The sequence below is a fragment of the Oncorhynchus kisutch genome, linkage group LG4 (assembly GCF_002021735.2).
Source record: "Oncorhynchus kisutch isolate 150728-3 linkage group LG4, Okis_V2, whole genome shotgun sequence".
NCBI classification, from domain to species: domain Eukaryota; kingdom Metazoa; phylum Chordata; class Actinopteri; order Salmoniformes; family Salmonidae; genus Oncorhynchus; species Oncorhynchus kisutch.
This window is the reverse complement of record NC_034177.2, coordinates 30754193-30767689: the sequence shown is the minus strand read 5'-3', so window position 1 is coordinate 30767689 and position 13497 is coordinate 30754193. Positions and strand designations below refer to the sequence as shown.

The window sequence follows — 13497 nt, the reverse complement described above, 5'->3', positions numbered from 1 at the left end:
AGATCCATGATGAAAACCTTCTCTAGAGTGCTCAGGACCTTAGACTGGGGGCGAAGGTTCACAATCCAACAGGATAACAACCCTAAGCACACAGCCAAGACCACGCAGAAGTGGCTTCGGGACAAGTTTTATGAATGTCCTTGAGTGGCCCTACCAGAGCCTAGACTTGAACCCGATCTAACATCGCAGTTACGCTCCCCGTTCAACCTGATAGCACTTGAGAGGATCTGCAGAGAAGAAGAATGGGAGAAAATCCCCAAATACAGGTGTGCCAAGCTTGTAGAGTCATACCCAAGAAGACTGGAGGCTGTAATCGTTGCCAAAGGTGATTCAACAAAGTACTGAGTACTCTGAATACTTATGTCAATGTGATGTTTAAGTTATTTATTTTTTATACATTTGCAACCATTTCTAAAAACCTGTTTTTGCTTTGTCATAATGGGGTATTGTGTGTAGATTGATGAGGGGGGAAAAAACAATGTCATCCATTTTAGAATAAGGCTGTAACGTAACTAAATGTGGAAAAGTCAAAGGGTCTGAACACTTTCCAAAAGCACTGTATACATTAAGAACACCTATTCTTTCCATGACATTGACTGACCAGGTGAACGCTATGATCCCTTATTGATGTCAAGCATTGGAGTCAACATGGGCCATCCCTGTGGAATGCTTTCGACACCTTGTAGAGTCCATTCCCCGACGAATTGAGGCTGTTCTGAGGGAAAAGGGTGGGGGGAGGTATACTGTTTTGGTGGGATGGAATTTTGGCCTGCCCGGTGACATCCCCAGGTGGTAAATTAGTCAATAGACCAATAAGAAAGAGTTACAAACCTCTCAGCCATTTAAAAGCTAGTTTTCCATTTTCCCAACCTCATTCAGACTACTCCCAGACAGTCCTAGCAAAATCCTTGTATGAGAAATTGCTCTTTAAGTTACTTATTAATCCTATTTTAATTGAAAACAATCACAGTAAGGTACTTAATTGTTACCCAGAAATGATTTGTTATTGAGATCAAAGCGGCTGCATTGGACCTTTTTTAATGTGTTTGTCTCCTGGTGGATATTTAGCACCTACATGGCTTCCTCAGTGGATTTACCTGCCAGTGGTTTACCCTCCAGTAAACAGGCTGTCTCCTTCATCTTCTCTGACAACATCGCCTCTCACCGCCTAGCTACCACCATTATTTACATTAAGATTATCTCGCACAATAGAGGGACAGGCTATTGTCATTTCAGCCAAACAGTGGGAAGATCTATAGATTCCTCCTTCCCTGTGTCATTATTTATTATAGAATTAACCTGCGATTAAGCAAAAACTTGCTTTGCTAGTACTTTTGCTATTTTAATAGTATTAAATGGGTAGTTCACCCAAATGACAAAATTACATATTGGTTTCCTTAACCTATAAGCAGTCTATGGACAGTATGTCCGCAATCGTGCTTTGGTTTAGTTTCCCTGGCGTTGTTTCTAAATGTTAACTTCTTAGCATTTCTGGCACACATCCCATTCAAGTCGTGGGCCTGATATTGGCATTTTTTGCACATCATGTTTAAATCGTTCAAAAGTACAGTACCTACAATTGATTGTGAAATTCACCAAAGTCACTTATGGATGATTTGAACATGATATGCAAAAATGCTATACTGAACAAAAATTTGAATGCAAGAATTTCAAAGATTTTTCTGAGTTACTGTTCTTATAAGGAAATCAGTCAGTTGAAATAAATTAATGCCCTAATCTATGGATTTCACATGACTGGGAAAACAGATATGCATCTGTTGGTGACAGATACCTTGGAAAAAAAGGTGGGGGGGTGGATCAGAACACCAGTCAGTATCTGGTGTAACCACTATTTGCCTCATGCAGCACATCTCCTTTGCATAGAGTTAATCAGGCTGTTGATTGTGGCCTGTGGAATGTTGTCCCACTCCTCTTCAATGCCTGTGCGCATTTACACTCGTACTCATTGATCCAGAGCATCCCAAACATCCTCAATGGGTGACATGTCTGGTGAGTATGCAGTCCATGGAAGAACTGGGACATGTTCCGTTTCCAGGAATTGTGTACAGATCCTTGCGACATGGGGCTGTGCGTTATCATGCTAAAACAAGAGGAGATGGCGGCGGATGAATGGCATGACAATGGGCCTCAGGATCTCATCACTGTACCTCTGTGCATTCAAATTGCCATCGATAAGATTAATTTGTGTTTGTTGTCCATAGCTTATGCCTGCCCATACCATAACCCCACCGCCACCATGGGGGCACTCTGTTCACGACGTTGACATCAGCAAACCGCTTACTCACATGATGCCATACATGCAATCTGCCCGGTTACAACGCCGAACTGCAGTCAGGTCAAGACCATGGTGAGGAGCTGGATGTTGAAGTCCAGGGCTGGCGTGGTTACACATAGTCTGCGGTTGAGAGGCCGGTTGGACATACTGCCAAATTCTCAAAAAAAACGTTGGAGGCGGCGTATGGTAGAGAAATTAACATTAAATTATCTGGCAACAGCTCTGGTGGACATTCCTGCAGTCAGCATGCCAATTGCACACTCCCTCAAAACTTGAGACATCTGTGGCATTGTTTTGTGTAACAAAACTGCATATAAGAGTGCTCTTTTATTGTCACCAACACAAGTTGCACCTGTGTAATCAGCTAATTGATATGCCACACCTGTCAGGTGGTTGGATTATCTTGGCAGGGGAGAAATGCTCACTAACAATGATGTAAATACATTTTTGCTCTTTAAAAAAATAAAAAATAAAGCTTTTTGTGCAGGTGAAATATTTCTGGGATCTTTTATTTCAGCTCAAGAAAGATGGGACCAATACTTTACATGTTGCGTTTATATTTTTGTTCCGTATAATATCGGTTCTATGAATTGAATGGGATTTGTGCCACAAATGCTAAAACGTTAGCATTAGGAAACTGTACCAGCTAGTGCTAGGGAAACTAAACCAAAGCATGGTTTGCTATCATACCTTGTACATAGACTGCTTACAGGGTAAGGAACTAATGTGTCATTTTATAGTTTGAGTGAAATATCCCTTTAAGGATATGGTTCGTATTGAAATTATGAGTATATTGTGACATGTTTATAAGCTTTAATGTGTGTGTTAATCAGAACAGGGAGACATGCAGGGACTGCAAACAGAATGTATGGGTATGTAAAATACACTGAGTTATTTCGGATGTTCAAAACACACCGTTGTCAGGATCAAATCCGGCATCATGAAATCGTTGCAAAATGTATGCAAAAGTTTATGTTTAAGGTAAAGTTATCTGTTCGTACCTATTTAGGTTGGCTAGCTTCAAGCATGATGAGTTATGGTTTGCTTAGATATGGTGGATAAAATGTTCCATTTCTTCACAGCTGGTGAGCAATGGTGTCTGGCTTCTCCCCTACTCCTGTCTTAATACTGTGGATCACTCTGACATATTCCTCTTTTATTTCCTCCAGGACGGTGCCTCAAGTGAGAACCATCCAGACAACAGAATGCAACAAGGAGGTAGGTATTCTTCAATGCCATTTTTCACTTTTAATTTTTTTTGATAGTTTTGCATTAAAATGTATTAATGCATTCACCAATTATTATTTTTTTTAAAGGTCACAGTACAGTGTTTTCAATTGCAAAATATGAATTTACATGAATTGTTTTGGTCAATTGGTGATTGTAATTCTTAAATATTAGTGTATAATCGTGAGGCATCTTGCTCAGACAAAAAACAATGTTCTATGGTTTGTCACCATGCAGACAGAGTCTCTCAGCCACTGGATTACTGTGAGCTGTCTGACCGCTTTCCCAGAGACCAATGGGAATCAGCACTGCAGTTCTTCCTCAAGAAGCAGGAGGACTAATCCAGAATTGCATGCCGACCTCTAACACGCACATATACATGAAAAACACTACAAATTAGAAACCGACACTTAACCCTCCATTCTACACTACATACTTTCCCATTTAGATTTGAAGTCTGCATATGGACTTATTCTTTAAAAATGCAGTCTTAGCCTTTCTAAAACTCTTGAAATCCTAGAAGACGAGGGATAAATCCTAACTTGAGATGCACATGTATAACTAAAATGTTTGTGTAAGTCATCCATCGATGTCCATGGCGATTTCCACAAGAGTTTGAGTTGGAAGTGAGTATCTTGTGTATTTTACCGTGAGTCACGCACAATAATTATGTTCCTTGTCCAACCAAGTCATTTGCTTTCGTGTTGTGTTTCTATTGTGGATAGAATGGCAACGTAGCAGAGGAGAGCAGAGATAATCAAAAGCACTCTCATAATGGTTAGATTACATAACATGTTCATCAATAATACTGTGTACTTCCTGTTAATTCCTTTTAATATTTTCATATACAGTTAAGATGTGAATGACCTGATCAGATTTTTTTTCCCCCTGTAGTTATTTTACAGGCGTTGGGCAGTTTTGTACTTCAATATGTAAGTTACGTAGTCTATATGTGTTTATTCTGTACATTTTAGATTTGCTCTAGTAGGAGCTGTCCTGATTTCAAGTACAAATGTTTCCCTTGTTCTTGCCTTTATGCTTTGAAGAACTTACAAAATATAATTGATTTAGTAAATTACATTTTTATCCTATTTAATAAATTATTTATTATTAGGCGTCATTCATTGTCCTCCAGTTATTTTTATCTATAGACTGTGCGGCTCACTCATTCAAGTCTCAGTGATTTCCCCTATGTCTACTGATCAAGTGACAATTAATGAGAACTACTGACTGTAGCCTCTCTGCCTGTGTAATGTTGTTCCTGTACAGCATTGTAACATTTGTAATCGTGATTAATATCCCAGGTGGTGTGAGGAGCTGGGTTAAAAGAAAATGGCTGGTCCTTCTCTATACCAGACTCAGTTCTGCAGACCCAGTCAATCCTCTGCTCTTGCCTTGGAGCAGCTCAATCAATCCCAACAGTTAATTCAGAGCTCCCAGCAAGGAGACATACCAGTGATTTTTTGAAAGATAACTCCTAGAAATGAATGCAATATTGAATAATTATTTTCAGTACATAAACCTATACAGGGCTGGGTATATTCTCACAATTCTTGCCAAGTGTCTCTTCAACTTTAATAACAACTGAAGAGGCCTCTCATATTAAGGGATAGTAAATGCATAAGACTCTTAAACGCATTTCACATGCAGCATACTGCAGCTCTACAATGGGCCTACTGCTTGAAAAGTAGCCTAGGTCTATTATTTCCCTGAAATAGTGTAGCCTACCACAAAATGTGGAGTAGCCTAATTATTTATACATCAGAATTATGACAACTGATTACATTAATATGGGAAATGTGTCCATTAGATTCTTATCATTTGTTATCGGTTAGGTGAAATCCTGAAATGACGCAGGAGGAAATTTACAGCATCTATTTTCATTCTGCCGCTCGGAGCGCAACAGTGGATTAACGAATGTTGGCTGTTGTTTGGACTAATGTCTATCAGATACAGCTAAATGGCTGATTGTGAACTGCAGATTTCCATACTATATAATTATCTGATCAAATAGAAATTAGATAACTGTAAAACCATGATCTGACGTGCCAAAAGACATGCATTACGCACTTGATTTATTTGCCAGTTGTCTTGCAACCCCCCCCCCCTCTTAAATGGCTTTATGGACGAATTAATGAGTTGTGTAAATGACAGAAATATGCAACAATACAACTAACTACATAGCCTATCTAGGCCTATAGCAAGGCTAATGGATAAAGCAATTCCAAAATGTGAGGCCTATGGATGCTGTTATTTTCTGTGCGACTTTGAAAGTTATAAACTTTTATTCTAGACATTGCCTTCCTTATATGCAAAACATTTATCAAATGAATATGAATGTGTATATCTTATGTTTAAGGGGGAAATCATTTGATTAGGCCTGTATCTCAAATCTATGATTTGTTTCTAAAATGCCTTTTAACCACGATTATGAAATATTTCCAGAGGAAAGATTAGGTGGGGTACAATGGCAGAATTTGTTGGTCAGTAGGCTACTGGTGCATAGCTACAATTATTGGACATAAAAGACTATGCATGGCAGGATAGGCCTAATGGCTTTTTGATTTGATGCCAGAAGTCACATAAAGAGACCTAGCTAGGACTACTATGTACTGTGCTGAAAGACTGATCATGTTTCCGATCGTGATTAAGAGGTTAGAATGCTGTTGCGTCCTCTGATCAGAAAGTTCATCCACAACAACAAATTGTTGAGGTCTAGTATGTCGTCAGTATCTTGACCTGCACTCCTTGTCCAGAGGCTATCCAGGATTTTGCCTGGAAGGAAAATAAACCCAAGACATGCCAGTATGCGTTTGCAGGGTGGGAGTCCCCTTCAGCACAGACTCCAGCGACAGAGAGAGGTGGGTTTGTTGTGGTTCCATTCAATGTATCGTTTGCAGATGATGCCAAGCGTAGATAAGAAGCCGCCGAGCCCTGTCCTCTGTCTAGACTTGTGACTTTACAAGTGAAACTGGAATGATCATATCGCAAATCCATATGTGGAGGACAATTAAATAAACAATATGTTATCCTCAATTGTATTTAACAAACAGGCCTCAACGTAGAAATGCTTGCATTTGACCAACTGTGATTCTGTTGCGTTACGATTTTTGAATATGCCATTAAAATGATAGCTTCCATCAAATTGATTTTCTCTAATGACTAACGCGATTCTGTGAAAGATTGTGGTCTTAACTGACATCACAGTGATTTATTTTGGATGGTTCGAAATTAATTTTAGATTCTATAGGCCTATTACATCTCAAACGTTTTTCACCCTGGCTACATAGTTTAGATTAAGCCCATAGGTTTATGGCAACGCAAAACCACCATGAAATAGCCGTTTCATAAATACATAGTGATTTATTTTGTCCATTTGAAATGTCAGTTAATATTTGATTGAATTACTGCATCTATGAGATTTCACATGCAGAGTTCATTAGACATGAAACCGTTCATATGGGTTTATTACGATAGCCTACATTTTCGCATAATAAATATCAATAACTTACTTTTTCTTGAAAGGTTCCACAATCTGTATCCCATCCACTTAATTACAATATTTTACAGGGCTTGATTTTAAATCATCTCTAGAAATCATGCACATCTACAGAGTCATGGTCGTAACCCGACATAGGGAACTTACATAGATGAAACTATACAACTGTTGGCCACTATGGATAATGTTCTGATATGTTCATCATTACAAGCTAGCGACTCATAATAAAGTTGAATGTTTGTAGATATAATCCTCACGTAGGCTATGTCCAACCATGTAGGTAAGATCCGAGGCTCAGCCTCCGCTTTAGTTATAGCCCTTGGTTGTCACTGGCTGGTAACTTAAAATTCATCCGATCCTGAGCAATGCAGACCGGTCCCTCCGTGAACAAATTGTGCATCCTCATAGACAAATCCAGCGTTATTGTTCTTTAAATAAGATGAAATCCTTTTCCTCTCAAAGCTGTTAACTAGCCAATTCTCATGCAGAGCACGCGGGAGCATGCTGGAGTTCGAAGCGTCACTGTTGGGCTGGTCTCACGTGTCCATCGGACTTGGTACCATGCTGTTCGGGGTGTCCGGCAACTGCGACGACAAGGAGGTCACATCACTGCCGGAGGAGTTACCCATGGAGCCCGATTCAGAAAAAGACACCTGCGATGGAAACGGTTGTTTTAATTAGCGTTTTTCTTCTCTCAATATTGCTTATTGCATATTGATATTGACCCTTATGTTTCGATGAAGTCCAATGCAAATATTAGGCCAATATGAATATTCATGTGAATCGACCAGCCTTGGAATTTGATGCTGAAAAGCATTTATTTAATTTAGAAATATTTGACTGAATAAAATCGCATTCTCTCATCTGAATCGAGATTGGCCATTCAGTGATCGAGTGGATGATATTTTAATAAACATACATTTATTGCAAAATGATTGTGTGTGTGTGTGTGCCTACCAACTGCCGGAAAGCGGGCTGGTCCAGGTCACTCTGCAAGGCGAACTCGCTCAGGGCCTTCCAGGGGGGCTGGTAAGTCTGCACCTCTACTGGGTTCCCTAGGACCGTATTGTCGTGTCGAATTGGACTGCCTGCCACCATAGGTGTACCCGTCAGCCCCTGAAGATTCTACAGATAAAATGTATCACAACACACATCTCACCACCATCCATCTGTTTTTCTCAGCATTCAAAGTGCAATATGGTCGGCAGGTAGCCTAGTGGTTAGAGCATTGGGCCACCGGAGTCTGACAAGGTAAAAAGCTGACGTTCTGCACCTGAACAAGGCAGTTAAACCACTGTTCGTAGGCCATCATTGTAAGTAAAAATGTGTTCTTAACTGCCTAGTTAAATAAAAAATATGCATTCATTACATTTTATTTGGCACGCCCAATTAAATAATACCTTTATTTTTAGTTTATGTTGCATTAGAATGTCTAAATGAACTTACAGTTTTATCGATGTGATGCTGTTGTTGAAGTTGCTTCATGAATATAGTTCTCTTCTTGTCTTTACAACGTTTGTTCTGAAACCAAACTCTGATGACCCTTGGGCTAAGACCGGTCATCTCTACCAATTGTTCTTTCATAAGAGCGTCTGGTCTTGGGTTGGCATTGTAACAGGTCCGAAGGGTATGAAGCTGCTTCTCGTTCAATACTGTTCGCACCCGAGTGGTTTTCTCTGACTGCTTGTGGACGTGGTTCCGATGAGGAGGCTGTCGAACTGACACAGGATCTGTGGGACAAATATTCAAAAGGAAATATCTTTGAAATGTCATTTCCACTGACTGAGCCAAATTCAGAAAAGCAATCATAACTGATGATAGATACACTTATTCTGCCTACTTCTCCCTAGTAATTACACAATCAAGGCAGGAGCATAGGAAACTCACAAAGAAAAAGAAAAAAACAATCATAAAAAACACCCACATTCCTCATTGAAGATGTACTCAACCAAAAATAATAACGACGATCATGTAATTTCGTGATAATTGACAAGATTCTTTGGTAAACTTTAATTAAACAGGCTATACAATATTTGAATATCCCTTCAAATACTAAATCAAAAACATTTTGTGAATTACAAATACAATTTAAAATGCTTCCCATTGAACATGAATGTATTTTTTGTTGTAGAATCATATTTCGATCGACGTCTTTTATTCTGTATTTTTCTAACTTTACACCTACAAACTCAAAACTTTCAGTATTTGACTTAACAAAAATATATCGACCATTGCAGCATACCCCCTTTACACAGCCAAAATGTTACCTTATTGTTTTCAAAATAAACGAATTGACATACACTTTAACAACTTAATAGATACAAACAACACCCAATATGTTTTAATTAATGTTTAGTCTACCAATGAAAGTAATGTAATAAACCTATAGGCTTAAAAGTCTGCACACTTGATCAGTGAAAGGAACATGTTGCAGACAAGTATAATAATAACTGTTATTATTTAAAATATATATATTTTACAATTATTATTATTATTATGCTATATCCTTTCGTTGTTATTAACGTTAATATTATACTCTCGTTATTATTATTACCACCATTATTCGTTCACTGACCAGCAATATGAAAAGACCTGGAGAGAATATTTCCCGGACTAATGGGGCTTCCCGCTGAGGCCCGTTCCAGAAGTAACCCGTGATCGGCCCGACAGAGCAGCTCCTCGTCCCGCAGAGAGAACTCATCCCCCGGCACAAGCTGCCGGCTGCACACCGAGCACCTAAAACACTCCATGTGGTAAACGTTGTCACGAGCTCTCATCACCAGATCACTGCTGCAGAAGCCAATGTTACATTTTGCACATTTAATCCCAAATAATCTGAAAAGGACATAGGAACATTGGTCTCAATACCTTATAATGCATAACAAAAACATGCAATTTAGTCAGATGAAGGAGACGAATAGCCTACGACACAAGTCGACCTTTTTATATTGTATTTTTACCAAATAAACCAGAAACTTTGACCAGGTTGTGCTATTCTCTCTCATGTGGATACTGTTTAGTGTCAACAAGCAGTTTGAACAATTTCTCATACATTTCCACTTCAGTAGGCCAAACTACAATTTCTTTCACAATTGGGGCCTTTGGAAATTCCAAAGCTCTGAAATCACGTCAGTGAGGAAATTTTGTCAACTCCTACCTTACATAATCTCTTTTGCAGTATGTTTTGCCATCTCGGACGAAGCAAGTGCACGTCTCATCCAGGTACTGACTGCATTCCGAGCACTTCAGACACTCAGCATGCCACTCCAGGTCCGGGGCGACCCGTAGGATATACTGGTCGTGGATCTGACTCCCACAGCCCACACACATTGCGATTCCAGACTTCTCTGTCGAATGCACAGTATATTAATGCTACCACCACCTACACCAATGTAATCACCATATATACTCGCTAAATCCCCGCATGTTCGTCCAGTGTCCACTCTGCAGCATGCAACCGTGTCGTGTCCTGTTTTGTTATCCTTGTTATTTCCAGAACGAAGGGCCGTAGTTATATACGGGTATAACTGACCGTAGACCTAAGATGTATTCACATCACCCTTTTCAGTTATCGAAATTGACCAATGCAACAAACAAAAAAATCGTGAAATGTTCCAATAATAGCCCAATATTGTTAACGATCAAATCAATCTTAAATGTGCCTGGGTCAAAATTAAAATAAGGACACGAATGTTTACTTACTTTTGGAATGATCCCCCATATCACCCAAGAAAGAAGAATTTAATATAATATCCACCATACAGGAGGGATAGTGCAGGCCGATAGATTAAGAAATTGAGTGGAAGACTGCCCGGTCCCGTTCCTGGTTGACTGCTAACTTCTATTCCTCGATTGAGAGGTGGGAAGAGAAGAGCAATGTCCCACGCGCAGAGTGACGTCACATGTCAACCTGGACCTCTGTGGGTTTGGGGAGGGGGTAAACTATGCAAAGGCTTTGTTTCAAAGGCCCAAGACAAAAAATTCTAAATACTAAAAACGGTTTTATTTTCTTTAACATAAAGAGATTTTCACACATAAGTTCGCCTAAGTTGAGTGGAAAGTTGAACTTCATTGTTATGATTATGCTTCTACACTTATGATTGTGATCATTATTACGGTGATGATAATGATTATGCAGACCTATTCATTTTTTATATTCTTAATATAATTTTTTATTATCATTATTATTTTTCCTGGTGACAATACAAAAACGTATAATATGCATTGCAAAATCATATTAAAAGCCTGGATTTCATTAAGTAAGATTAGACTAGAGGCCTCATAGGAACTAGAGTTCTATGAGTGAGCCCTCTACTGGAAAAGAAGCAGAAAGGTCCTTTTGGAGTAGAAAGGACCATTTTGTTGTTTATGTTTTTAATAACAGCCAAACTATTTAGTCAATATTATTATTTTGTCAATTTATACAAATCTAACAAAATCTCTCCAAAAAATAAATGAAGAAGCTATTTTGCCACGCATTCCATGAACTGACATTATTAGATTACTCTGAATTTCGTTTTGTAAATGTATAAGTATAATAACAAGATGTTCCCATTCTGCAATATTGTATAATCAAAATTCAAATTTGATTAGTATTGTCTGGATATATAAATCAAGAAATCTTTAGAAAAGATTTACCCTTTTCAGGACGTTTTAAGACCCGTTTTGACATGGAAAACCCATCCATTTTTTTGCATGTGATATACACTATTGGTTAAGGAACAGGTAGCAAAGTGCACCATTTAACATTTGTAATGGATATCTTTAACATAACCAACAATTAATGCATGCCTGTTAATGAGGAAGTATGTGATGATAAACAATAGGTTCAATGGCTATGATTTCATCATTGTGGACACACGTCTCCAGCAGCCTGGTCTCATAGACTAGAGGTGACATAGTAAACGTAAATCCTGGACGCTAAAATTAGTCTGATATGTCACGTTTGGTATGGTCACATAAGACAGATGGTTACTTAAGGCAAAAACGAAAGTAGGGTTAGCCAGGTTGGACGGGTAGGCGTGTAGCATGACCAAAAGGTGGCGAGTTCAAATCTCATCACTGAGAACTTTAGCTAATTAGCAACTTTACAACAACATACTTCAACAACTTTTTAGGTACTTTGCGACTACTTAGCATGTTAGATAACCCCTCCTCTAACCCTAACCTTAACCATTTTAGCTATTCCTTCCCCTAACCTTAACCATTTTAACTAACCCTTCCCCTTCCCCTAACCTTAACCCTTTAAATGAACGCCTAAACTTAACACTAACCTTAAATCTACTATCAGCTAGCTTCTTATGGATCAAATCCTGTTATCGGGATCGATTGACAACATCCGGTGAAAATGCAGTACGCAATTTTTTTTATTTTTATATTAGAAATAGTTAACTTTCACAAGTGCAATACACAAAATTAAAGCTTAAGTTCTTGTTAATCTAGCCACCGTGTCAGATTTCTCTAATGACTAACGCAAAAAAAAGGGCATTGCGCGAAAGCAAACCATGCGATTATCTGAGGACAGCACCCCATCAAACAAACACATGACAATCATATTTCAACCCGCCAGGCGCAACACAAAACTCAGAAATAACGATATAATTCATGCCTTACCTTTGAAGAGCTTTTTCTGTTGGCACTCCAATATGTCCCATAAACATCACAAATGGTCCTTTTGTTCGATTAATTCCATCGTTATATCCCCAAAATGTCAATTTATTTGGCGCATTTGATTCAGAAAAACACCGGTTCCAACTCACCCAGCATGACTACAAAATATCTAATAAGTTTACCTGTAAACTTTGTCCAAACATTTCAAACAACTTTCCTAATCCAACTTTAAGTATTTTAAAACGTAAATAATTAATCAAATTTAATACAGGATAAACTGCGTTCAATAGCGGATAAAATGAAAGTGGAGCGAGCTTCAGTTCACGCGCCCCAAACAAAAGAGTACACTTGGCTATACACCCAGAAAGGAAATGGCTACTTCTTCATTTCTCAAAAGAAAAACATCAACCAATTTCTAAAGACTGTTGACATCTAGTGGAAGCTATAGGAACTGCAAACATATTTCTACTAAAACGGGCTTGCCATAGGAAACCAATGGAAAACAGATTGACCTCAAAAACATTTTCCCTGGATGGATTGTGCTCTGGGTTTCGCCTGCTAAATCAGTTCTGTTATACTCACAGACATTATTCAAACAGGTTTAGAAACTTCAGAGTGTTTTCTATCCAAATCCACTAATAATATGCATATCCTAGCTTCTGGGCCTGAGTAGCAGGCAGTTTACTTTGGGCACGCTTTTCATCTGGATGTGAAAATACCGCCCCCTATCCCAGAGAGGCTAGCTTGCTAGCAAAAGCTAACATAGCTGCATTTACTTAGAAATATATTAACTCACCAACAAAAACCCTAGCTAGCTATATTCATAACCATACAGGTATAGGATCATTTTTGTTTTATTTTGCTG

The 13497-nt window shown here is 38.7% G+C and overlaps 2 protein-coding genes across 7 annotated transcripts in view; one reads left to right on the top strand and one right to left on the bottom strand.

Annotated features, from left to right (window-relative positions):
- LOC109889365 (S phase cyclin A-associated protein in the endoplasmic reticulum) overlaps positions 1-4643 on the top strand; it is a 97260-nt gene extending 92617 nt beyond the window's left edge. For all 6 annotated transcript variants that reach the window (XM_031822784.1, XM_020480757.2, XM_020480756.2 and 3 more), the window contains 2 exons: positions 3466-3514; positions 3761-4643. In XM_031822784.1, coding sequence (XP_031678644.1) covers positions 3466-3514; positions 3761-3864 — 153 coding nt within the window. In that variant the 3' untranslated portion in view covers positions 3865-4643. The remainder of the gene's footprint in view (positions 1-3465; positions 3515-3760) is intronic.
- Positions 4644-6972: 2329 nt separating this feature from the next.
- LOC109888662 (insulin gene enhancer protein ISL-2B) lies at positions 6973-10842 on the bottom strand. The gene is made up of 6 exons (XM_020479826.2): positions 10725-10842; positions 10180-10369; positions 9598-9857; positions 8469-8752; positions 7980-8147; positions 6973-7675 (listed from the first exon to the last, which is right to left on the bottom strand). The coding sequence occupies exons 1-6, from the start codon at positions 10780-10782 to the stop codon at positions 7559-7561; spliced, it is 1077 nt and encodes a 358-aa protein (XP_020335415.1). The 5' UTR covers positions 10783-10842; the 3' UTR covers positions 6973-7558.
- Positions 10843-13497: the final 2655 nt, after the last annotated feature.